Here is a 27,239-nt window from a genome sequence, read left to right on the forward strand (position 1 = left end):
AGAAATATAAGATTCAGTGCAAATATAATCCTTCATTAAATGAGTTACTAGAAAACTGGCCAGATTATAGCTATGGGTGAAAAGAGCACTCCTCAACTATCTTCTTTTTAATTTAAATCACTAGAACTGTTGTGGTACAGCTTCATGAGCATGCCATTTTTACCTCATTTTTCTGATCGTCCTAGGAAAAGATAAACTGTACATATAATTGGAAGAGCTGTTCTATTGCTAACTAGAGAAAAGTTACAGAGCAGACAAATCTTGACTCTCAAAAAAGCCAGATTATATGTACTCCTACTCTACATAAACACAGGAAAAAGCAATTATTTCAGAACAAGGAATGGCTTCATCTACAAATAGAGTTCTATGTATTTTTACACATGCTAATTGAAATAAGTTTGAACAAATGGCAAACACCCATCTGAACAGTTTTTCCTAATCAAGATATATCTCAGCATTTCTTAAATAATTATTTAGTTTTAGAAAGAATGAATTTGAAAGGTATTTATTTCTTTAAACAAGAAAAAAAAATCTCTGAGAAAAGTGAGCTTTTTGTATGTGTCTGACATCAAGAATTCAATATATTTGCCAGGCATTCGAGACTGATGCTACAAATGAGCTTTGTCAGTGGCACAGGATCCAAAAGACACACACAGTCTCTGTAGTCAGAGGTGCTGTAAACACTACAGCGACACTAAGTGAAAGAACAGGATCAGATCCCCCTGAACAGGATAAGTATACAACCAAAGGGCAATTTTTGAGATTTGCTGTTGTATGGTTTCATCTGAACGATGAGAAGGGCAACTAGGTGGTAAACTACACATAGTTAGGCATTAAAGAATACAGGAGCTTAACTACTCCTCCCCTGCTATCAGCAGAGGCAGAATACCTCCCATGTTTCCATATCTTCTACAATAAAGGAATTTAAAAGCTCTGTCCCCTCTACTGCTGAATTAAGGACTCATTAGGTACAAGAGAAGATTCCACATCTAAAAGTGGAAGGAGAAGGAAATTCTTGACTTCCCCCTCCATAAAAGAACTGGCTTTTCACCTGGGAATGCAGAACCGCAAACACTTAAAATGTCTTTCACGATGCAGTAACTTACACTTGATAGGCAAATATATAGTAAGGTAAAATTTCCAAGAAGAGCTACTATTTGTAATAGCTATTAGTCTCCTGACCAAGCATAAATAATAATAATAATGTTTGTAAGATTAGTGTAGTTACTCCATCAAAACAACACTTTCTGGTTTAGTGAGTAAAGCACAAGCTTGGAATAATGAACATTTTCTCATTTATTTTTCTCTTTTCTAGAGATATCCCATCATAAAAGGATGAAGTTCTATCAAATCTTGGTAGACAGTCCTGTTCCAGCAACCGTACTTCATGAGATTCCTTTTTACATCTGCTTTAACTACTACAACCAAGCTCCAATTTACCTCTTAAGGTTATCTCTTTTCTATTTTAGAAATGTTCTCAGAGGAAAACCTTTCAATCAACCAACTAAGAATCCTGGAAGCCAGTAATTTAAGTCATCCGTGCCATGATCTTGCATCACCAACACTGTCACAAAGCCATCATAAATTCTCCCCTTTTTACGCTTACTAAAAATAATTTACAAAATAGCAAACCACCCCCAAAAAAACAACCCTTCTGACATGTAGATCAAAACAAAACAGAACAGAACTAGGGTAAAACTAATACAGTCCTCCATCTGAAGTAACTGTATTTTCAACTGATGTTGATTACTGTTAGATTCAATATAGAAATTAAAAGTCCTCCCCTGGACTGCAACAATTGTGAAATTGGCACCTGAGATGGAAATTAAAAGCACAGAGCAAGAAATCTGCAGTGAATTTGTTGCAGCCACTACAAATGGGAAGTAGTTAGCAGAAGGAAAACCTTCAGTATCAAATGGAAAATAAGGGAAGATCGTCTTTTTAATAAACTGTAATTTGTCCTTTTTTCCCCCCCTTTTACTCTCAGATACATATGCAGAATGTGCTTGGAAGCTACAAAAGAGCAGAACTTCAAAAATCACTCATCAAGCAATTGTGCTACTTTTAATAATTTACTAAAGGTCCTAAAACAAAGATCAAAAGGGAATATATCTAAGTGTTTATATTCAATTCCACATTGCCTGATGACTAATTTGTAAAGAGTGCACAAGTCTTCACAACTGAAGCCAAAATCATTTGAGGATACTTTGATATAATGCCACAAAGGATATGAGCAGGAAGGCAGCAGGAGTTGCAAATGGCCAACCTCCATTAAAACTGCTAATAAAAGAATAATGGAATTTCCTTGTACTATGAATGAAAAGTGTTTGGCACAGGAGAATTTAGACATGGAGAAGAATTATCAAAGCTTCTGGTTCATCAGTTGCTTCTCCTTAATTGACTTACTATTACATTTACCTTCAAATGCTTCAACTCAAAAGAGCAATGATCCTATTCAAAATCTTGACACACTAATTTCCTTTATTCTTCATGTTTCTCAGTTTTTACAGGCCATTAATACCTGCTTTATCAATCCTTGTAAACAATGCAAGTCTGTCCATAAAAAGGATACTTCAAAGTGATGGATTTAACTTGAAGTGATATATAATTATTAAAATTACAGAATATACCTACTGCTTGACAATGGTTTTTAAACTCTAAATTTTCAAGTTGCTTGTAACTATGAAATTCTCATAGCATCAACCTACCTGATAAATTTTATTAATATTTACACAATGTATTTCTTTCTCATAGACACACATATATGCATGTGTTCATATGTAGAGATAGGTGCACATACATACACACTTCCGCCACTTCCTTGCCCCCAATATAAAATCTAGCTAATTTTTCCATCATACAGCTATTTGGTACATGGCCAGGAGAAGAAGGGGTAGAGTTCAGAACTTTCCTTTGAAATGTCTAAACAAAAAAATGATACAAATCTTTCTTTTTTGAAACTTGCAAAATCACGCATACTTTGCAAAACAGAAGCAGCAAAGACAGCCATCTCGTACTGCTGACAAATTGTTACAAGGATGCACTTGCTTAAAAACACATGCCCACAGATGCATCCAAGATAGGAGGAACTCCCCGAAAATATTTACAAACCTACTTAACCCTCCTTCAGTCTGCTGCTTAATTCTCTTTTGCATAATGTCTACAAAAAACCCATGACATAGTTATAGCGCCGAAATGCTGTGATCTCTGTCTCCTGGTTCTCCAAAATCTTCTTGTAACAGCTTTAATTTTTTTATTTCACATTGCAATGTCTTTAAGGAAGTGGTCTCCTTTTCTCATCCTATATGGGATATAATAAACAAGGTGGTTGTTTTTTGTTTGTTTGTTTGTTTTTTAACCAGGGTTCCCAAACTTTACAAATAAGGATCAAGTTATAATGATGATGTGTATTTCTTCTTCCCCCAGACCACCACCAGGCTGTTCGCAAAACAGCCTCTTCCAAGATGGTTCCAGAATCAATAGATAATTCATTAGTATCATGTATCTCAGGGCCTAATTGACACAACAGGCTAAGCAACATACTCAAGGGTAACAGTTTCTAAATAGAGAGAAAAAAAGGAAGGCAATCCGATACCACATATGGTCACTTCACAGGATTTAGTGTCAGTCTATAAATTATACTTCTGTGAGGTTAATGTGAGTCATTGGTTTCACAAATCAGAAAATGCAGCTTTTCAAGCTTGGCTTGAATAAACAAAGAAACATTTATATGATAGCATAATTTTAGTAACATGAATACCCTAGCACTTTCAATTTTATAATTTCCTCTAATTTTTGCATTTAACATGAAATATAGTTATCACGTATGTTTGGAATTCTTAAGAACAAACATAGGTAGTATATTTTTTCTTACCTTATGATCATACGGACTGTAAGAATGGAACAGCTGAGACAGATCCTTTGTTCTCTGTTTTTTCTGAAAAATAGTATTAATAAATAAACCGTATTAGAAAAGTTAAAGGAAAAAGAAAGAGAGTACTGATTTAAAAAGCTGTATGCAGGTACAAACACATTCTCTCCCCACTTTGTTAATGGAACTGTAGGTATGAAGAGCAGTGTATGCATATTAAGGATATTAAGTATCACAGGAAATAATTAACATATATATTAACAATGTTAAGAACATATCCTTAATAAATAATAAAACACTAATCTATGGAACATCAGTGGAATGCGTAAACAGTTCAGATTTGTTTTAATTTCTGCACAATAAATCATAAATAATGTCTTCGAATACAGATAACAAAACTTGAATATTAGGCTCTAATCTTGCAAAGACTTGCCTACTATTCTAGCATGTACATGCAGTCTTGCTTTATAGCAAATTAGGTTTAAAGGAAGTCAGTTTAAAGAAGAACCATTTATTATTTTTCGATCTCTTTTGATGCTAATACTCTCATTGCTTTGACTGTGGAAAATTAATAGGTGGTATGCCATTTAATGCCAAGGCAAAGGGAAAAAACCTTCTGTTAAGAGCAAAGTTCAAAGACAAAACCTGCTTAATCCAGCTTCTACTGAAATCAATGGAAGAGCTTTCAGTGATTTCAGCAGATGTTAAATAGAATCTCTCAGCTGTATCCTCTGGAGGGGGGGCAGGGAGAGCAGAAAATCACCCTTCCTCTTTAATGCAGGGATGAGTCACGAATAAATTCAAAGTTTTATTATGTCAAAACTGACAATGACTTACCTCATAGCCTGCGAAGGCAAAGCACTGTGTGTTGGAAAATGTGTAAAGGGGAAACAACTACAAGAACTCCTTGCTTATAGTCTGTACCATCATCTTATTTTAGGCACAGTTTCTGTGAAAGTAGTTTTCCAACTAAACTGGTGGGATCTGTTCACGTTTCCATCATACTGGGAACTAAAAAGACAGCTGCATGACTGCAGTATTGATTGTAACTTCTGGAAACTACAGGATAATTTAGTAATTTTTGATTATGCAAAACAAACCACATATTTCTCTGCCTTACATAGTTTTTATTTTCAGTGAAATGTACAGATGCAGAAACTCAGTCATAAAAGCTGTAACTTTAGTTACTAGTACAAATTAATGACAGCTGTATATTTCTGAGTCATTAAAAGTATCAGATTAATATTACTACTTCTGTGAGGTCCCTACCTATGTTTTAGTTACAACCGCTGAAGAGTGAAGAAAATAATTTTTTATTCGTTGTCCTTCTTTAAATAAGAACAGTAAATTTTGTTTTCAGTATGAGAAGGTTACTTCTGTCATAGACAATTCTATTCAATTGTTTCTCTACGTCTACTAAGGGGCTTTAAAACTAATAGAAGCGTTATTAAAAAAGACGTTTCTGTTAGTATAGACTTTTTCAGCAATCAAACATGCCTTTGCCAAAGAAAATATCTCCCTTAGTAGAGAAACCTTTGCCCTCTAACCCCCATTAATACTTCTTTTATTTCCAATGGGGAAAACCCCACTCAAATGAAAGCATCAGGTAGCACAACCCAAATTCCATCACCACCCTACAGTAACTTCTTTCCTGGTAGTACAGTTATATACAGTGAAAGTGCTCTAAAATACTGTAAGAAAGGATTTGGAGAAATGTGATAATAAATTGAAAAGAGATATCAAAACATTTATTAAAAAGGTTGCTTACAACACTAATTTAATGTAGAACCATGCAAGAAGTACGCAAAACCATTTCAGTTTGGGATCTGGAGACCTCCACTAATCTGTATAGGAAAAAACCCCCACAAAATCCAGAAAAAGTGCAATTCTTTCTTTTTCTTACCGAAGATTGTTTCTCTTGTATCCATTCTGACTGCACACAAAATTCTTTTGAGTATTTTTATTGCAATAGCTTTAGTAACACTCAATAAAACTATATGACAGAAGCCCTCCTTATCCTTCACCCTTAGACTCTAGCCAAAATGCTATTTACACAGTCAGCTAGACAAGACAAAGAATGAAGACGGCTTCCCTTACACGACACATTGACATAGTCTTCCAATTTTTATTATAGGAAATTATGGTTTCTTTCCTACCTTTCCACAAAGGGTAGAAGTTTTGCTTTTTGTACGAAACCAAAATGCTCATGACTGGGGAAATGCTGGAAATTCATGACACAGAGGAACATGGAATGAAACTTCGAGATGCGCATGAGCAAATGCTGCCCCAAAATTCCCAGCATGCCCCATATGCTTAGCCGATCTAAATCTAAACAGCATTTGACTACTTTCTAGGAACCCTGAATACACGGAGACAAAAATGTATTAAGCACATAGTTAAGGCTTCTCAGTGATAATTTGTGTCTTTCTAGAACCGTGAGTTCAGCTTAACTCAGATCTCTAAAAAACAGAAATATAAAACATTTGAAAACACACATGAGTATGAGGAATTTATGCTGCTATAACGGTAACCCCTTCAACTCCTACAGCAGGCATTAGCCACATGCTATTAATAATAAGTTTTTTACATGAAGAAAAGGTATAGTTGCCAGCTCACCCCTAAGCAGTATAAAACACAAGAGTAAAGCACGTCTCTCCACATCTAGACATAACAGAGGAAAATGAGAAGCCCAAAAGCTCTTTCTCCTTTATTGCCTCCAGTGGACTATTTCAGTCCCCAAACTGCCTACTTACATGCATCTCCCCAGAACTTCTTTCCTTGATGCAGCTTCATACTCTTATTTCTCCTTCCTCACCTTAGCCCAACATCCCCTCCAAGCACTCTCTTGATCAATATAAAAATAGTTTTCTTGCCCCTGACTTCCTGCTCTTTCCCTTTAGTGTTCTGATTCCCCATTCCTTTGTTCTGTACCAATAATGTTGTCAAAATCACATGGTAAAAAGACACTCAAAACACCCTTCTGAGTTTAGGCAAATGTACTGTGCCATTGTACTGTTCCACATACAGCAGCAGTATTGCTTTTAAACATGTTCGCAGATCTGCATAGGATATATTTAAATTTATTACCTCTCTGAAAAAATTCAAGAGTCTTTCCAAAGCCACAAAAGAAATCAGCACAGGGTATTTCAAAAAAATGAAAAGACTTGGTAAGAGTCTGATAGCAGCATCAGACTCACAGCTTATTTCCGTACTTCTCTCAGGCTTGCCATATACTGATACAGCCCCTGCTCAGTGACCACGGAACACTTTCTTCAACCGAGTTACTCCTGGCAGTGGGTTACTTGCAATACCCTTACTCAGTCTGGCTGTATGTGATTTTGGCGCAAGAGCATTTGAGACGTAACGAGCCAGAGAGCCACCAGCCCTCCCCAAACTCTGCCGGTACTGGTTTGCCAACAGGACAGATTCATAGAGTGCTCAAGAGAAGGATCGCCTGGCTAACACCACCAGTAAAGCCTCAGCCTGGGAACTGTGCACCGTCTCCTCCTGGCACACGGAAGCGGCAGCAGGGATCCTTCACAGCACTCACAGCAGCCCGTGGGGAACCAGAGCAGCACCCCACTAATGCAGGAGGGTGCTGCCGGCGTCGCGGCTGTTCACACATTGGAGCCTGTGGGAGCCCAGCAAGACCCTCCTAAACTTACAACAAGCAAGTCTCTGGACAGAAGGTTCCCTAATAGACATGTGCATACATGTGTGTGTGTGTGAGCACGTGAGCTTTACAGGGGCAGAGATTTTTTTCAGGCTGCAAAATTCTGATGATTCAGTCATGCACTGATTTAAATTTTAAACCCAGAGTCCTTAGTTTGTAGCACCTAAAGAAACAAGTTTAGGGAGATGAGATAGATAAAGAGATGCATTCAGATCCCATTCTAATGTGAGCCACTAAAAATATATGCATATGACTGTAAAACAATTTTTCACTTTTCTGTTTTAATCAGTTCTAAAAATGCTACGCTGTATGGGAGATAAAACGGAGACACTTTTTACTTCTATCTTTAGTTGGAAAACTACGTGAAAGCCTGATGAAGTATGTATTAAAGTGCTGCCTCAGGACTGAGTTAAATACTGTAAAATCATGTAGGCATGTACACATAAGTATGCCAGGATGGAAGGGTTTCCCTAAGTAAAGCAACACTTTTGTAAGAGAATTATTTCAAGGTTGTTATTAAAATACATGTAAGTAATTACGTGCTTCTCAAAACACACGTAGTGTTCAACATGCACTAATAAAAATAAGAAACAGACACCAACTAATGATGTTTCTTATGATCACATACAGAGACAAGATTATTAGTGAGGAAACAACACATTAATAATTTCATTATTCCACCACCACCCCCCCACCTACCCCTGGAAACATACACGCAAGTAACACATACTTTGATCTAAATATTTTCTTTCTCTGTCTCTCATTTTCTGGGCCTCAGATTTTTGAGGTCTTATTTTTAACCACTGAGATTTTTTAAAAGGGATAGCAGTCATCTGAGACACACATGATATGCTTAAAGTGTAGTAACAATAAAGAATCCTTTTATAACACATCCAAATTTATAAACCAATAAAGCCAAGAGTTAGTGACTTTGGTGTTTTTATTTTTTTCCTTGTGCACTGATATTTATCAATAATGAAACATTTTCTAATGCTGTAAGTGGACTACACTGTGAATTATTATCCTACTTTTGATAAGGAAACATCACTTAAAGAACAACTAGGTAAAATGTAAAAAAATAATCAAATAAAAAAAATCCTAGGCAGGATAAATCTCTAGAACTGTTTAAAATATTTTCCGCAGAAGTTAACCAGCACAGAATTTTGTGTTGACTACTTCAGTAAAATAAAGCTGAACTTAGTATTTATTTATTTATTTATTTCATATAATGGTGTGAAAATAGGGTAAAGGTAAGGCTATCCTAACCCTTTAAACAGAAAATACTTTAGAAAAGTGAGTTTGGAAATGAAATAACTATACCAAACACTAAACATTGTAGGCTCATACATGTATATTGCACTTCACTGTTGACCCTCTTTTCATACTCAGGTGATAATTACCTGTCCCTCAGATTATATTAATGTGGCCTAAAACATGTTTGTTTTCCTTTCAAGCATGGTATTTTAGGTCTATGACGTTTATTGTGAAGGAGAATTACAATCAGCTGTTTACTTTAGACTCAACTTTCAGTTTTAAAAAGTCCATTTTCACCTTCAAGGTTCTTAATAATTCCAGCCTAATACCGTGACATCTGCAGATTCTACCAGTTCCACTGAAGGTGTCAGCCTCAGTGTATCATCAGCAAAGTTCTCCTACTTTTGTTTTTCTGTTTCCATCATTTAAAATCCCTCCAGTATGTGGGGCTGCATTCAGTAACAGGACGCATATCTTCCATTCAAATATTATTCTCCTTCATGATCACAGTGAATAGTCACACCAGTCAAGGCAACCAGATTTTATTTCAGTCTTTATTTCAGTTCTCTACCCTCACATACTTATCCTCTCCCCTGTTTCTCTTTTACATAATGCTGATTAGAATTAAAATCCAATTTTATTTTGTCACAGGAACCTTATTTAATTTAGAGCTTATAAAGCATCTCACACATTTCAGCACGCTAACAACCACTAGCAATATTGTTTTTCTTTCAAACAAGTCCGGAAAACCATGTTACCTGCTTGTGTAGTATCTAATGGATTACATAATTTACAGTTAAAACCACATTAAACTTTGTGAGCCACTGTAGAATTGAACTACAACTTTGACAAACTGAGAGAGGAATGAAGCAGCTTTGCAAGTATTTTCACAGTTTTCTTCCCCAGTATTACCAAAAGCACAGAGGCTCCAGTGTAATAATACACCTGCAAGAGCAAAAACCATGAAGTTGGAACTTGCTTTTCTGAAACAGCATGCCTAATGAATGTTGTTATGGCATTCTCTAACTTCAGTAACATGCATTTTCTGAGCAATAACGAAGCTGTGTCTTTCTTTTCCCCATGTTATATCCATGATCTCAAAACTACAAAGGTCTTGGGTAGTTCCAAACTTTCATAAAACAGAATGGAGTTGGGAGCACTCTGTCTAAAGACACTAACTGACCTAATTTTAATCTCCAGAGTTACTTGGCAAAATACCAGAGAGAGATGTAGAAACTATTATAACCAGGGTACATTTAAAACCCTTGCTTGGAGATTCAATCCATAAAGCCTAAAGTCTATGTACCTATAACCACAATAAAGATATGAGCCAAGCCACTGAAACTGCTATGTTATCAAAGTTTACAGATTGCTTTTTGTTCTGCAAAACAATTTTTAAAGAAGTGATCAGAAACCAGTGAACTGTTCTCTTTGACCTTGAGTTATTCAGTGCATCACTCTCTTAGAAAAGGTCCTGAAAAAAAATATTGTGCCCCAGCCAGATTTCTTGATAGAATCGTAACTGGTGTTCATTACGCTCTTGCGTCCGTGCCCTGAAAGGTCTGAAAGGGCAGAAGTGACTATACAGGCTTGACAAGTTTTCCACTTCCTATAGCTAACTCATTCCTACTAATATTATTCTTGTCTTTCTTATCACATCTATAAGGAAGCACACAAAATCATTTGGGGATTAGCTAGTCTTTTTGACCTAATCTACCTGAATCACTCTGTTAAAAGAGAATCACTGTTTTACTTTAACTACTGATACATGTGCATTTCATTATTTAGCTTGGTTTAAGAAATTACTTTCTAATACTTTTTGATCCACACATGGAAAATGTCACTCAGTGTACAATGTGTTATATTCAGCAGTTTACCTCAATGTTCCAGGATGGTGGACATTTTTTTCCCCACTCCAATTAACAACAGATTTATAAATTCATAATTCATATTGGATACTCATCAGTCTTTTGTATACTCAATGATTCTTACATATATGTATAAGAAAATATATAACTTTACGTACCTTTACTAATCATATTAATCTAGAAAATGATTGCAAACTTAAAGTGATCCTGTCTTCAGGACTATGGCAACACAAACAGTCATGGTTTAGTCTATTTTACATTTTAAGTAGAGATTCTTGTTTATGAAAAAATACAAACATTTTCCAAAAAACAGCATAGGATCTTCATAAGATCATCTGTCAACCTATCTGAAAATAATTTCTTGAAGAATCCATTTTCAATTAAACCATGGGCACTGCTATTTCTTCTTTCTCTCCTCCCATATAATTTCAGCTATGTAATACACACTCTTCAAACTCATGCATTCTACAAATATTAATGTATTCTATTTCTTCTGCTACATTTCAGTTCTTTAGTTTAGGATTAATGTTTGTTATTCCTGTCATTTTTCATAATAAAATCTTCCCCTTAGCAGAGGAAAAATTATGCAAATTTTATTCTGAAGACTTTCACAAAGAAATACTTAATTTCAAAAAAGACCTTCAACACTTCACATCCTGATGTTCCTTAAATTGGGTTTACTTTGTAAATGCTTCGTCTCACTTCTGGTATATTTTTACGTCTGAAATTCAAATGGAAATTTCATAATCTATATGAGATGGGTATTTTCTAAGGATGCCAGTGTAACTGATTAGGAAGACTGTTTAACTCAAAAAGATTTTGTAGAACAAAAGTATCCAACAGCAACTTGGCCTGGGGTACCAGCCACAGTTCAAATTAGACTGACACTAAATCAGAAATAAAGTGATTGGTCACAAGGGTCTGACCGATTTTGAATATATATATAGTTATTGCACCCAGTTATGCAATAATGTAAACCAGAATGGACTGCAAGCTACATTTTGGTAATGAATGTAATTTTTATATATGTGTGTTAAACCCAGGTCATATATGGGCTTACATATATCTATATTGTCATGGTTTGAATCTGGTCGGCAACCAACCCCCACAGCTGGTCACCCTCCCTCCCCCTCCCCACCGGGGAATGGGGGAGGGAATTAGCGGGGTGAAGGGAGACTCGCAGGCTGAGAGAGGAACAGTTTAATAATGGCAATAAAATGAGAACAATGATGATGATAGGAAAAAAAGGAAATATATGAACAGGCAATGCACAATGCAATTGCTCACTACCCGCTGACCAGTATCCAGCCCGTTCCAGCCAGCGACCCCGAGATACCAAGATCCCGCAATTGTAATCCCAGAAGCGAGAGAGAGAGAGAGAGAGGGAGAGAGAGAGAGGGAGAGAGAGGGAGAGAGAGAGCCCCTTCCCGCCCACCCCTCCTCTATACAGTGAGCATGACGTCCCATGATATGGAATATTTCACTGGCCAGTTTGGGGCTGGTGCTCTGGCCGTGCTCCCTCCCTGCTCCCTGTGCCCTTGCGCACGGGCAGGACACGGGGAGTCGGAGAGTCCTTGAAGTCTCAGCAGCAGCTAAAAACATCAGGGTGCTATCAGCATTCTTCTCATACCAAACCCAAAGCTGAATCCAAAACAGCACTCATCTAGTCCCTGAAAAGGAATATTAACTCTATTTCAGCCCAAACCAGGACATATATCTATATCTATATATCTAGATACACCCCACCCCCCTGCCATAACTGACCCATCTGCAGTGCACTCTTTTCCTTTTTATAATCTGGTGAGATGCCTGTGTGCTCTATTGCACAACAGCAGCCTTGAAAGCACCAGGTTTTCCAGCACCCCAGAAAGAGGAAGAGCAGATGAGAAGTGCTCCAGAAGGTACAGTGTGGTACGGCTAGTAAGCGGCAAACAGTGCTCCAGTGCTTGCTGTGTAGGAGAGACCACTCGTGTACCCACAGCACACAAGCTCACTAGACACACAAAAACTGCCCTCGCTGTTTTACCTTAATGTATTATTCAGCCCTCCACTCTACTTCCAGTTTTTCAGCAAATGCAAGTTCCATGTGGGTTTTTACCCCAGTGACCAGAGGTGCGGGTGCAGCAACGAAAACAGCAGAAGATACAAGTTCCAGAGCACTCGGTGACCTGATCAACTGTGATGGCTTTGAAGGAGCGTGTTTGGATTTTCAAAGACAGATGAAGTTCAGGAAAGGGTCACCAAGAACCCATCTCAGGATACTGCAGCATCCTTTTCTTCTATAGCACAATTTATGGGCCATCATAAATGTCACAGGATTTGCAAACAATGGACAAGCTTAGTTACCTCCATGATATAAAAAAAAATAATGAAAATCAAATGCACATTAAAAAACTTTAAAGGCAAACTGCAGATATAAAAAAGTAAGAAAACTATATTGGTAAGTCTGTAGCATTTTAAAAAATAAATAAATTCTAAACTGGACTTACGGCACTGGCAAATTCTATTCCTGGAGTCTAAAATAACAGTTACAGATAGCCACAAAACTAATACACTTAACCAGAGCCTACTTTGCTCAGCAACAAAGACAGCGAAGTAGTAAAGCTTAAACGATTTCAGTGTCATAAATAATATTGGACCTGGATAGGTTCTTCATTTGGTATCTGTGCTAAGTCACGAACTATTATATCTAAGCCACGTACTCATTTGAGGAAGTCTGGAATTGCCAAAGTTAAGAGGTTTTTTTTTAGAAACTAGCAGATTTTTCTGTTCTGCTGCATATATCCAATTTCAGGGATTAAGTTATGGGCAATACTCCCTTATATCTACAACTACTGGCACGGTTTCCAACTCTGAGCAGACTGGTTCATAAAGTGTACTAAAATTCTGAATTAACAAGAGAGAAAAATTTCTAGTGTTGCAGAAGCTGGGTAACTGCAATTCAAGTAAATGGTACAAAAAGACACAGTTAAAACTTCTTCCATTGTTCTTCCACTTCATTATGAGCCAGCGAAGAGGACGGAAGGACAAAGAATTCACAAATGTGACATCCAGTTGCCATAGAGGTCCCTTCTGTATGAGCTTGTGTGAGTGGGTTCTGTAGGCGCCCATGGATTTGGCTGGCATTGTAACAGAAAACAGCAGGCCAAAGATGGTAACATTACCTGCTGAAAACGCAACATATGAAAATTTTCCAAGTACTAACATGCTCTGTAGACTAGTGCTCCTGCTGAATCTGCAGTAACTAACAAACTCAGGACACCAACAGTCTCTTCAACCTGCCCAAGGCCAGTATGATCAACAACAAAGAGACTCGGACCACATCCAAGAGGGTGGTGGCTCCTACATGCAGATGAAGACTGCGGGATTCCATTGGAACCTAAAGGAACAAAGACCCCTCTGAGGGACTGTCCAAGGACTCACACCTCAAATCCACACCTGAGCACACCGTGGAGCACACAAACGGATGCCAGTGACGAAATGAATGTGTTGTACAAATAGTTACCTGCTCTTAACAAAAATGGCTTGGTTCTACTAATAACAGAAGCTCAATGAGGAAAAGGTGTTTGAAGAAATTTTGTTTCTCTCTCTGCCTCACTTCAATCCCCTATCAGGGAAGAGGGAATTTACAAAACAGCCCTTAAACTTCCTGCAACACTCTGACTTGAAGTCCCACATCAGAGTACATAATTCACAATCACTGGTAAAGGAAAAAGTTGTACAATTTGCAGCTTTTATTCCCTTCGTGACATCTGTCTTACTGATCCAGTCTTTGTAATCAATGGCAGAGGCTTCCAATATACTCCATGTATGTGCATATCCATGCAGTTTGCAGTGTGACATAAATGTAGAAGAAGTAAAAGAAATGCATGCATTGAGTTTATCCTGATGCCATTTTACATGTAGTTCTCTTGAAGAACAATATTATAATCTTGAAAATTTCAATGAACTAAGTTTAGGTAGGAAATACAGAAGAATTCTATAGTTCTCTGCATTTTAGAAGCAAGTGCAATGGATGCTAAACCATAAGAGCCCACACACACAAAAAAAGAAAAAACTCCATGGCACCATTAAACTTGTTTCACTAAAATACATTTCCATTTTTTGAGTTTTGAATTTTTTTGAGAAAAAGATTTATAGTGAAAGGAGAAACTTAACTGAGATGCTGATCACATATATTTACATTAGAGGTAATTCTTTTCTCCCTTAAAATCAGAGAACCTTCCTTCCCTTCTATTCAGTGCATGAGTATATGGTATACAAAACTCCTGATGCTATTTCAGCTTCTTTGCAACTAAAATCTCAGAATCGCATCAGGGTTTACAGACAGACTCACAGGGGAAGGAGGGTGGGTAATGAATGCTCATGGCCATTACAAATCTTACAGGACTACACTTTCCTAAAAGTAATTTTTTTATATTGGACGTTCAACATGTGGACTGTACATGGCTACAAATATCAACCCACAAAATTAAAATACATTAGTGGTGGTTTCAGAATCCTTGAAAATGCTGTAACTATTTCTGGCTTGACTGTGAAGTTTAGAACGAACTCTGCCTCTTCCTCCACATGTACATTCTCCATATTTTATTTTCCAGTGCCCTTTAATTCTTTTTCTTAGCAACATGGCCTAGATCGAACCCATAGCTGTACATGTACTTTAAGATTTTCAGACTGAATTTCTATAAAGTTTGTGAGGAAGCTGTTGGTAATTTTCATTCTAATCAGTTTCCGCTGTAAAAACAAAGCAAAATTCAAATAAGTAGAATGCCAACTTGGTTTCCCAAGTGGATTTCCAGTCTAGCTTTGAATTTTGACTTGCTTTCTCAAGCAAGACAGTCATGTTCCTTGAAAGTGTAAGACTTCTACCAGGTGCCTGAAGTACACCAGTGAAAGATTTGAGAGCCACAGCTCCAGGCTAGAGTCTTGTCCTTTCTCAGGGGTCTGACTCTGCACAGCCCAGCTATGACCCTCCAATTCAACTCATCTCCCAGATTCAGCTACGAACAGAATTTTCAGCAGCTCCATAGACAGATCATTTATGACTTTCCAAAAGGGTACAACCCATTTTAAAACCTACCAGCTCAACCGTCTTCCACCACAAGAAAAACACATTTTCATTTCAGCACTTGGTCAAATAACAAAGTAGTTTGAACTTGAACTGAATCTAGCTCTAAAATAAATCTTGCTTTCACCTTTTGTAAAATTCTACTTAGTAGCTTTGTCTAACCAAAAAGAAACCAAACCCCAACAACCCAAACCCCAAACTATTCACAGGTAATTACTTTCCTTTGAATTCATCACACAAACCCACAGTTCTGGCTGCACATTGACTGGTGAGCACTGTGGTAGATTTACAGATACAGCATAAAAGAAGTCAAACATTTTGATACAGGGAAAAGGAGGAACAAGGCTTTCACAGGTCAGTCAGTCTATATAGTTCCTGGAAAAATAGGGAGGAAAATATGCAAAACTATTTGTAAGCATCCAGAAAGTAATACAAAGAGCCAACACCGATTTGCCAGTGACCAAGAGCTATATCAATCAAAATGAATCCCATCAGAGAATAACTGGTCTTGCAGATATGAGAAAGCATAGCTGTCTTGATGGTTTGTAAGGCTTTCTTCAGTACCTCACATGTTGTTTGCATAACAAAACATAAGGAATCATGGTGTAAATAAAACTACCAGAGAGAAGTACAAAACTTGCTGCAAAATGTTAGCTTGGAATACTTCAATAGTTCACTGACAAATATGAAGGATTATATATTGCTTGTTTTTCCTTCATGGCCCGCCTTCTCCTCCAGCTTTCACATTTCTAACTCTCTGGTCCCAAACTTGCTGTAAAAGCCTTCACTCGGGTCTTTATCCTTGCAGAGTAGCAAGTAGTAAATAAAAGTGTACTGTTAAGAAAACAAAGTGTGGTACAGAGGTTCAGCAGTCAAACTCAGTCATTAATCAGTCTTGGCTTCTGTTACACATGAAGTACATGCTGCATGCTACACCATGCATTATTGCATGTGCTGGCAGGGGGTGTCAGGGGCCAAGCATCTTTGATACACTAGAAGCAGTTATCACAGCTGCATCTAACTCCTGGGGCACTTAATGCCATTTAGTCACAGCACTTAACAAGGGAGCTCAAAGGCGGTGATGGGAGACTACAGTAGCAGTACTGTCGAATAAGTAGCATTGTTCCTTTTCTTACTCACTTTTCTTTCATTTTAATTTCCTCTTCTCCCACCTCCTGATCTCCCCAGATCTCTTCCCTAATTTTAGAAGAATATCCCTCCATATTCCCACTGTATGGTCTTTGGGTTTGTCGCCATTAAGCTATGGCAAGAAGTATTGCTGATTCTGCTATGTCCGTAAGTATTAGAAATAAGGGAGTTGGTCCCTTCCTTTCTGGGCATTTAAATCACATTAACTAATCAACACCATCCAGAATTGCACTCACCTGCGAGTGCTTAACAGTGCAATTGGTTCTCTCGCATATCACAGAGAACATGAGACTCTATTTTAAAGTTCTTTCTAAATCCATCCCAGACAGCAGATGAATTCCTTCCTTGCCCTAGCTCTGACCCTGGCTTCCCCAGGCACACTGTGCCACATCAGTACTCACTAAAGCCTGAAGCACACACGCTCCAAGGCAAGAGCAGCCTTCAATTGTCATCTCTCCTCACTGTCTGCCCAACAGAGAGCTTACCAGCCTTTTCTTTGATGGTACAACTGCAAGATTCAGCTGTGCTTCCTTTCCTTTGGAGTTGTGGACAGAGCAGGTGTCCCTTGCACAAGCAATGACATTCCAGTTGCTGTCCTGTTTCTTGGAGTTAAAAAGTGCTGAGAGGAGAGGACAGGTCATATTGCGTGATGTAGGAATGTGGTTATCTTTCAGTCAGCCAGGGACAGTTTGGTGACACGTAGACAACTATTTATTTTGAACAGGTAAGAGCACATGAGCTACCACAGAAGATTCAGCTGTTCATGTGCGCAGGTTCAGAACTACAAAACCTGTATCCATCCAGCAAGGGAGGAGTTAAACATCATACTGTATCTGCTGGTACCCAGGAATACCTGTATCTAGTGCCTTGCAGAATTTTAATTGGTGAACACAGATAAGGGGATCTGCACCCACTGAGTCATGAAAGGTTGTTAAGAAACTTCTTGGAGACCTCTTAGAGGGAAGCAAGCGCAGAGCAGCCTAAGAAAAATAAGTAGCCATCATAGAATAAAGGCATAAAATACAAGATGGTTGGTTTGCTCCCACAGAAATGGTCAAATAGAACTTATCTGACAGATGACACTGAGAAAGTACATATGGCATCATGCCATTCTTATAGAAAAAATAAAATCTCTTAGTGCATTATGTACTACTCCTACAACTGGTAAATATAGTGACAGATCTAAGTGATGGTTTGATTAAATGGAGGGAGATACAATGTCTGATCACAGATTCTTTATTTATTTTTTTTTTTTTTTCAGTAATGATAGGTATATTTAACATATAAAATGCCCAGTATATAGATGAATGAGGTTTTAGATTTGGGAGGAGTTTTGCCTGGATGCAGTATTTGAGGGGGAATGGATGGCAGAGGGGCAAACCACCTCCGGTGTGGTTGGATGGACACAGTATGTTCCTACAGAGAAGAAACAGAAAACAGGCATGCCTGTCCTTGAACCAAAAGCAACTGCTAGCCCAGGGCAAGTACTGCTTGGGATGAAGGCTGCTGAAAAATTAGCTTTTGGAGACACTGTCCACCATGGACATGGCAAGCCCACCATGCCCTTCATGTACTGAAAGACTCTAGTAACTCACCGCTATACAACATAAGGGAAAATATCCTGTACCTACCTCTATTTTTGAAGCAAATTATATTTGAGATCAAACAGTAGCTCAGTTATGAAGTTTGTAACTTGGCTATTCACCTTGGTACAGTAAGCACAGTGCTTAATACAACTAATACAGAAACAAAAATTTAAGGAGACACTTCAGAGGAATTAAAGGAAAGGTTCAGTAGTTGACTGACATGTAATTTTCTAGCTGGGAGCCGGTAATTATTTGATGATATATAGAAAGCAAAAAGGACAGAGATTGTAAGAGAAAGTGAATACATAGTCTTTTATCTAGACATCACAATGCTTTTTTTTGAGAAATCTAATAATTACACCAATAATTGAAACTAAATTTCTTACGCTACTGAAAATACATATAGAAAGATTGGAACCCACACTGCAGTTGAGGGCAGGGTAATCATGAAGCTGCAGTCACATTACTGCTCTCAAAACAGCTGCCACCTCCTATTCTCAGTAGAGATGAATCTAATTGTACCTTACTATTGGTCCCTCTTTTTAAAATGGCTATTTCCTCACGTTGCTTCCATGCGGAAATCAAGCTGATCCAGAGATGATGACGTCCCCTGATGCTTTCAGAAATTGTGAGGGACCAAATCTCAAGGACAGAGAGAGAAATCTCCTCATAAGTTCCCAGACAAGTAATACCTAACTTGAAAAATAAAGGACAGAGAAATTACAATAATCAGGAACATAAGATGTTACAGATCCCTAATTTTAGAGAAAAAGACTAATTTTTACATTTAGAATTAAAGCATTCTGATCCTTTGCAATGCAGCTAAATTTAAAATCCCTACCACACACATCTAAATAATGTTCTCTTACATTGCTTATTAAAGAATTTATCTGGTTAGAATCTGTAATTTGAGTCACACAACTACCAGCACTATCAGTTTTACGACTGAATGCAACAGGGAAATGGAGAAATCAAAATCAATAATAATGATGATGATGATGATGATGATAATAATAATAATAATAATAATAATAATAATAATAATAATAATAATAATAATAATAATAGTGATAACAACAACAATTTACAAAATAGCATTTCATAGTTAATACACTCCAGCATGAGAATTTTCTACAGACAGCCAATTGGAGATAATGAGCATCCAGAATCACCTCTGAAACAATGCACCTAGCAGTAAGTGGATAAAATGGGGGAAAAATACAAGAAAACCAGAATTTTTGGGTAGCATTTAAGTTCTGAACATCTTGACTGCATTTTCATATTCATGACTCAGTGTCATTGCAATTGCTCACAAAAAAACCCAATCAAACATTCATGCCTAGTTTTGCTTGTTGCCTTTTGCAGGCGTGGCGACCTGGTTCAGGAACGGCACGGCGACCAACGCCAGGCCGCTCGGGCCATCAGCTCACAGACACCAATGTGGTGGATGGCAAATGGTGTTTTATTGAGGAATATACAGGCCTTGTATAGCTTGGGTGTACAACGTCACTTCCGTCTGCTTACACCACTGCTACATTACTACTGGCTATCGGGCTATCAGCAAAAGGGGCCCTATCTTTCCGTACAGCGCCATATCTTCCGGCCACCAGGCCCTGACTACCTACATTTGCTTAACTGTGCTCTAACTTTTTTATAAACTGGAGACAGGAATTTTGGTAAGCATAATCTAATTGATGGTTCTGAAATGATGAGACCATTTAGACAGATGTCTGATTCTCCATGGACATTTTTTCTCCAGGAGAAACAAGAAAGGCCTGCAGCCTTAACTGTCTGTTATGAATTTATGGTGGCAGAACTGTCCATCTGGATTAGTGTCATCTGCCCTTTTAGAAACATATCAGTGGTTGTAAGACTTTCAAAGATAAATTATCAATGTGAAGGGACAATTCCATGTTGACCTACTGATTTTTTTTTTCTATTAAGATAAATGCAAATGAGGCTTTTCCCCCAAAATGCAATTATATTTATGACTTCCATAAAAACTATCCACTAAAAATATGAAGCACTAAATGTTACTATGCTTAATACTACACAGACTGTCCCTAAAAGTCGTGTCTTCCCAGAAAGAGCTAAATTAAATGGAACTGACAAGGCAAATACATTATTATTGCAGCTGTGATACTTGGGCAGAATCACTGAGGCCTTCTCGAACCAGACTTGAAGAAGTGGAACTCACTGAAGTAGGGCACTTTGCAAATAGCATTAGATCTGTTCATTACAGAAGTATTGCAAAGCTGAAATAACATAGCAAATGCACCCAGTTTTAGAAAAAAAGAATAACAATTGTCAAATAACTTGCTCACTGGTTCAGCATCTGTAGTTAAATAATACAGCCAAAATTCTTTGCATAGAAAGAGATCCTACCAACAGATCCACTGCAGAGGATAATGTTATGAACATCCTGGAAAAGCACTAGCTCACAAGTTCAGGCTGGTAATACCACATGTACACTGAGACACTTGCACATAATGGTTGTACGTCACTTTATGTGCTGTTTCTTTCCCTATGCAAATGCAATAAAATAAAATTCATTAACAGTAAGATGACATGAACAATATTTTATTAAAGGATAAAGGAGTAAGGGTGCATAACATGGATGGTAACATGCTACTTCCTCCTGCTAGCAGAGAAGCAGGTGTAAGTTACTCTAGGCAAGGAATAACAAATGAAATGCCTCTCCATTTAGGAAAAGACCAATATAGGAAAGACCATCGACTTCTGTCTAGAAGTCATGTGAACATAGCACATAAGAGATTAGCACAAGCTCTCCCTGCTCTGTTTGACTAGTTACTCTCCATTTCTACAAAGAGATAAAAGAACAAAGGATCTCATAACACAGGATTTTTGAATGACTACAGGAAGAAAAAAAAAAAGAGAGAAACAAAAATCTATTAATTACAGATTTTCATTGGCCCTGGATTAGAGGCCCCATCGTCTTTGAAGGTTCTAATTCACTGAAAGCAGTAAGTTACGAGTGCTACAAATAAGAAGAAAGAATGTAAAACTGAGTTAAAATGACACTACTGTTTTCCAAGTAACACTCCTAACCACAGAACAGCTAATGTTCTTTTAATAATATAGCATTTCACATGTTGTCCTGCTATGGCACCAGGTTAAACAGAATAGGGTGAATTAACTTAAGTTTTTTGCATGTGCTTAAAAGCTTGCAGATGAAAGAATACCAGCCGGAAACATAATTTGATGTGTTGTTTTTTAAACTTCTTACCTTCCAAAAACTACATTTCTCCATTTTTTTTCATTTACAAAAGTTTGTGAAAAGCATTCAAAACCAATAAAAATAATACAACAGTGTGAGTTGGTTACACTAAGCAGACTATTTCCACAACAGCTATTTATATTTGAAAACTCAGTGTTTGCCATTATGAGATAGCCTACAATAAATGAGCAGTCATTGCTCAAGCTGTGCTTCTCTAAACAATAAACTGAAGAAGCCAAATATAATCTCATTTTATGTCTTCAGCAGCTGACACTTCCTATGGAATTTGTGGTATATACTTAGAGTAAGCAGAAATACCTTGTTTAGCTTTCAGATGTATAAGCAAAGGAATGAAAGTAATGATATTAGTTTTGACTTCGTGTTGGTATACCAGAATGAATAAATTGAAAGAAACGTTTTTTTAATTTAAAATGATTTACATTGTTGGCTGACCTTCATTCTTACACTGAAAGGAAATACAAATGTTACTTATGCCCATAATAATGAAATAATAATGAGTTGAATTATTGTACAGGCATCAATCTTGTATACCTTCTTGTTTTGAGATTCAGACTACAAAAATTACAAATTCAGTTCTTAAAAAATGTATCAAACCATGCCTTCAGATGTGATTGCTGTTATTAGTGCTTATAAATAGCTATTTATACCAAGCAAAATACAGTCAAGAGCCATCTATCTTTTATATCAAAACAGGCTGTTTTCCTCATGGGAATTTGAGATGAGAATGTTGGTAGTCAGGAAGGGTGACATTCTCACTCAAAAATAGAAAGAAAGAAAACACCTGAAAATTGAAAGATTAAATGCCAATTTTATCAATGGTTTTTAACGTACAGATTGAAGGAAGCATAGTTTATAAGCAGTGTATAAGTAGAGTCCTGAGAAGAAGTTGCCTGTAAATCTGATATCTGACAAATAAATCGGAGATTATCATTGCTCTGTTATTAATACTCTTCATTCACAATATGCTTGAGATTGCTGGAATCACAGAAGTCTTAAAATGGAAAAAAAATTAATATGCGTAAGCCATCAGCTACCACTCTTGGTACTCCTTCAGCCAGAACTTGATAAAAAGATGACATGACTTTAGTATAACCGCTATTTTACCCTTCTTAACAATCTGAACAGTAATTTATATATGAAAATGTGTTCAGTGACCTAGCTAACCTCTAAAGGCAATTCAACAATCATTTCACTTACTGGACTAAAAAAGAAAAAACTCACTTTAATTGAACTGTAGCATAGTTCTGCATAAAATCTACATTTTCATGTACATGCTTTATGTATTTAAAGACATCTGAGTACACCGTGTACAGTGGCACAAGAAAATAGATCTTACCACTGCAGCTGGAACTTGAGGCATTTTTGCAGCTGGGGTTCCTGGGCGTGGGTAAAATTGATTAATAAACAAGCTTGGAAACCTGTACTCTTCTACAAGTTTCATTGTTTCTTGAAAATCTTCATCAGTCTCTCCTGGAAAACCACAGATGATGTCTGTAGCAATTGTTATTCCAGGCACTCTGTAAAGAAAGTAGAAAGGAACACTGAACTAAACATGTATAAGTCTTTCTTCCTTAAAAGCTGCTGTACATAGACTTATAGATCTTCAACTGTATCTACAGAAACTGAGACCTAAAACGATTTTGGAAAAAAAATGAGATTTTAATACCTTTGCTTGGCAGTGAAAAATGCATTTGGTACTCAGCTGAGAGCACACAGAATAGGAGAAAGATACCGCAGCAAATATTGGATTAGGATTGTGACAGAAGAGTGAAAACACCTGGCCCAACTCCTCTTTCATTCAAAATTACAGGTGATCAGCAGAGCTTCTAAATTTCTTGAATTTTGATTTCCTAATTCACAAAATTTGTAACTTCTGAGACTTCACCACAAGAATTTAGAAACTATTTGAAGTTTTAAAATGCTGCTACGGAAGTAGAACAGGATATCCAAAAGAGGGGATCTTCCCTGCAACTCAACAGTTTGAAGAGCCTCAGCCCCCATCTGCCTCCTCTGGAGAAGGATGGAAGCTGGTGACTTCTGACACCAAGAGGAAGGATCTTGCCCCACCTAAGGGCTTACAACTGCAAAATAGGTTCATCGCCCTCAAAGTTGTAGAGGAACCAGATGTGCTGGCAAGCAAATTATCTGGTCCACCCAACCCCTAAACTGTGCAAGACTACTAGGAAGAAGCCTTGAGTCATCATAACGGGTGACTCTCTGCTATGGGGGACAAAGGCACCCATCTTTTGACCTGACCAACCATCTAGAGAGGTTTGCTGTCTGCTAGGGGCCAGGATCCCAGATGTCGTGGGGCTCATCCGACCCTCTGACTGTTATTTCATGTGGGCACAAACGATACTGCGAGTGAAAACCCGGCTGGTATTAAAAGTGACTACAGAGCTCTGGGGGGCAGTAGTCAAGGGAATGGGGGCTTAGGTGGTGTGTTCCTCATCAGAAAACACTTTTTCACTGAGGGTGACTGAGCACTAGCACACATTGCACAGGGAGGTTGTGGAGTGTCCCTCATTGGAGATACCCAAAAGCTGTCTGGACGCTGTCCTGGGCAACTGGCTCTAGGTGGCCATGCTTGAGCATGGGGGTTTGGACAAAACGACCTCCAGAGATCCCTTTCGACCTCAACCTTTCTGTGTTTCTGTGACACAGCCCAGAAAAACGAGTCCCACAACTGAGAGATTAGTGCGTAGTATTTACGGAGTACTCTATGGGACCCAGGAGATATCAACTCAGTTTTCCAAATGTGACGCTAGCCAGCTGGATGACCACTGCCCTGTGAGAAACTGTGAAACCACAGCACTGTTTTGTATTCAGCCTGCTCATGTAAAGTGGGAATAATGATAAGCCTCTTCTGCAGAGAGGCAGAAATGTGTAGTGCTCAGTGCTCCCTACTGACACAGATGAGACTGTTCTACAAGACAGGGCTGATTCTACACTAGCAGTAACAATGATGAACTGGAGAAAATATGATTTATGAAGAAAAGTAAGAACCCTGTAAAGATACTGGTGGTATCTAACATAAAGCTGGCCCTGTTCCAAGTGGGGGGAATAGGTAAAATGACTTCCAGAGGTCCCTCCCAACCTAAATAATTCTACAGTTCTTAAGTAGGCTACAGGCAAGGGAAGAGCTGAGACAGGTTCTTCTGGAGTGAATGGCACGAAGATCGTTGCCACAAGGAAAGCTCACACCTCAGCTTAAGAAGAGGTCTCCAAAACTGTCTCCAACATAAAGAAATGATTGGAAGGTTTTTCTTCCCCTCATTGAGACAAGAGACAGAAGAACTGTAAATACAAATACATGCAATCCAAATGACATTTATAAAGCATTTGAATGGCCAAAGAAAACTATAATTTCTTATTAGACAGTATATCACCACATAAAAAATAATGCTGTGGTTACTGTGGGTGAAGAAGCTTGAGTTTGAATAGCTGAAGAAAATATTTCCTGCAACACTGACCTCTTACTGGAATAAGAGAATCTGTTAGCAAAAGACCAAAAAAAGGAGAAACAAAGAATATTGTTCATAGTAGTTTGATGAGGTGCAATATTAGAGCATGCATAGCTTATATTCACCATGGCAGCCTTCATACAAACAGTATACTGTAGTAAATACCTTTTGTGACTTTTTTTTTTAACTGAACAGAAATCAATATTTTATTTAAATATTGGCAATGAGCTTACATTAAAGTAAATATCTTGGCCTCCTTTTTACATGTGTCTGCAAATATACAGTTAGCCGCACAGGAATTTACTAGACATTATATTATTAGATTCTTCTTTCACCTTTTCTTTATGAAAAATCCCTACAAAAGAAACCAAATTCTTTCAATTCCTTTTTGAGTTCATGAATTCAGACTCCATCATTTGAGATGAAGTTAAAATATTACATTTAAGTGTGAAATCAAAACCAGAATAAAACTGATCATTTTCAAGGACTTGGACCAATAATGGTAAGTGGGAAACACAAGCTGAATATTGCACAGAAGAGCAAAAATCCCCAGAGCTGTTGGCTAAACAAGCCTCAATTACCATTGCTTTCTTAAGACTGACAAACTGCAAGATACAAAGTTCTGCTTGATATCAAGTAACAATAAAATTCGTTAGCTTTAAGGACTGAGTGAACAGAGGAGCACTGTATTCTGCAGCATGATTTTGTTCACATCACAAATACCTTGTGCAGCAATAGCAAGTTTATGGAAGAAAAAGTACATTATAAATCAATATCATGTAACATCAGCTGCCATTTCTGAGAACATGAACAGAACATTCATTACGTTTGACAAGACCATTATAATGGAGTTATTTTAGCCATTTTAATGACACTATTGGCAACAGTCAAAGCATTTATTACCAATGGTAGTAGTAATACCATCCTTCATCGAGGTTTGGTTGTTTCTATAGCAACACAAATTATAAGGTCCAATCAAGCTAGATACAATAAAATATGCTCTTTTTCTCCATAACACCAGTTGTCATTCAGTTAAAATGAAATTACATATTTTAAAAATTCAGAAACTACAAATGTCTGAACTCCATTTGGTGATAAGGTGTTAATTATCTTAGTAATTAGATTTCTTCCTGGATGGAATTATTACACACAAAGAAAAGCTAGGGTATGAAAAATGAATAAGGACCACAGTGTATTCAGCAATAGCAATTAATTACAGTTCAATCCAGTATGACTGCCTAAAATATGACATTGTACAGTGCATTTTTACACCACTGTTGTTTATATTGTTTAAAAAGTAGTTTTAAAAGGGGAGAAAAGCATGAAATTTCACTCAGAATAAAATCCTGTTACTGACAAAAATCAAGGTCTTAGCCCTTCTCAAAGCACTGATGAATAAAAATAAGTACAATTAGTTCTACCTGCGAAACATCATCTCTTAATGAAAGAGGGGAAAAAGACATAATTACAGAAAAATATAAAACACCTATACCCTTGAAAATTAAAGCAACCTTTGCTCTGACAGCCTGAAAGAAAGCAGCACACAATTCCTTATTGCGTAGATTCAGATGATTCTTAAAAAATTGTCCCAGCTATGAAATATGATGCAAAATTCCATAAGAACAATTTCTTGTACACCAGGCAATATTAAAATGTTTTTTGAAATTAAATGCAGCTTATCTATTCTGAAGTAAACAAAGAAGAAAATGCTGAACATCCCCAGTAAGCATTTTGTAACATTTATTACATAAATGCATTTACAGTAAGTCTAAAAATTCAACTGCAGCAAATGTTTTCTGGGGTCAGTAGAGAAGCTCCAGAACACACTGTTCAGTGAGCCAAGAATACACAGTGGTCTTTATGAAAGATAAAACAATTCTAAAAAAAAGCGGGAAGCTGCTTCAAACATACAGAAGCCTGGATGCTCCTTACAGCCTAGCTAACTGAAGTGGTCAGTCTGTTACAGTATTTCTGAGCATAAAATGACAAACTTTGTCAGTCATTTTAAACCCTCATAATCCTGACAAACGCCTAGAAACATTGCACG

The 27,239-nt window shown here is 37.4% G+C and overlaps 1 protein-coding gene across 4 annotated transcripts in view; it reads right to left on the reverse strand.

Moving 5' to 3' along the window:
- CDKAL1 (CDK5 regulatory subunit associated protein 1 like 1) overlaps positions 1–27,239 on the reverse strand; it is a 432,929-nt gene that overhangs the window by 89,022 nt on the left and 316,668 nt on the right. For all 4 annotated transcript variants that reach the window (XM_042806719.1, XM_042806718.1, XM_042806720.1 and 1 more), the window contains 2 exons: positions 23,065–23,245; positions 3,875–3,937 (listed from right to left, as the gene is read on the reverse strand). In XM_042806719.1, the coding sequence (XP_042662653.1) occupies positions 3,875–3,937; positions 23,065–23,245 (244 nt within the window). The remainder of the gene's footprint in view (positions 1–3,874; positions 3,938–23,064; positions 23,246–27,239) is intronic.

This window comes from Tyto alba, unplaced genomic scaffold, assembly GCF_018691265.1.
Source record: "Tyto alba isolate M040663 unplaced genomic scaffold, T.alba_DEE_v4.0 Super-Scaffold_48, whole genome shotgun sequence".
Lineage (NCBI taxonomy): Eukaryota > Metazoa > Chordata > Aves > Strigiformes > Tytonidae > Tyto > Tyto alba.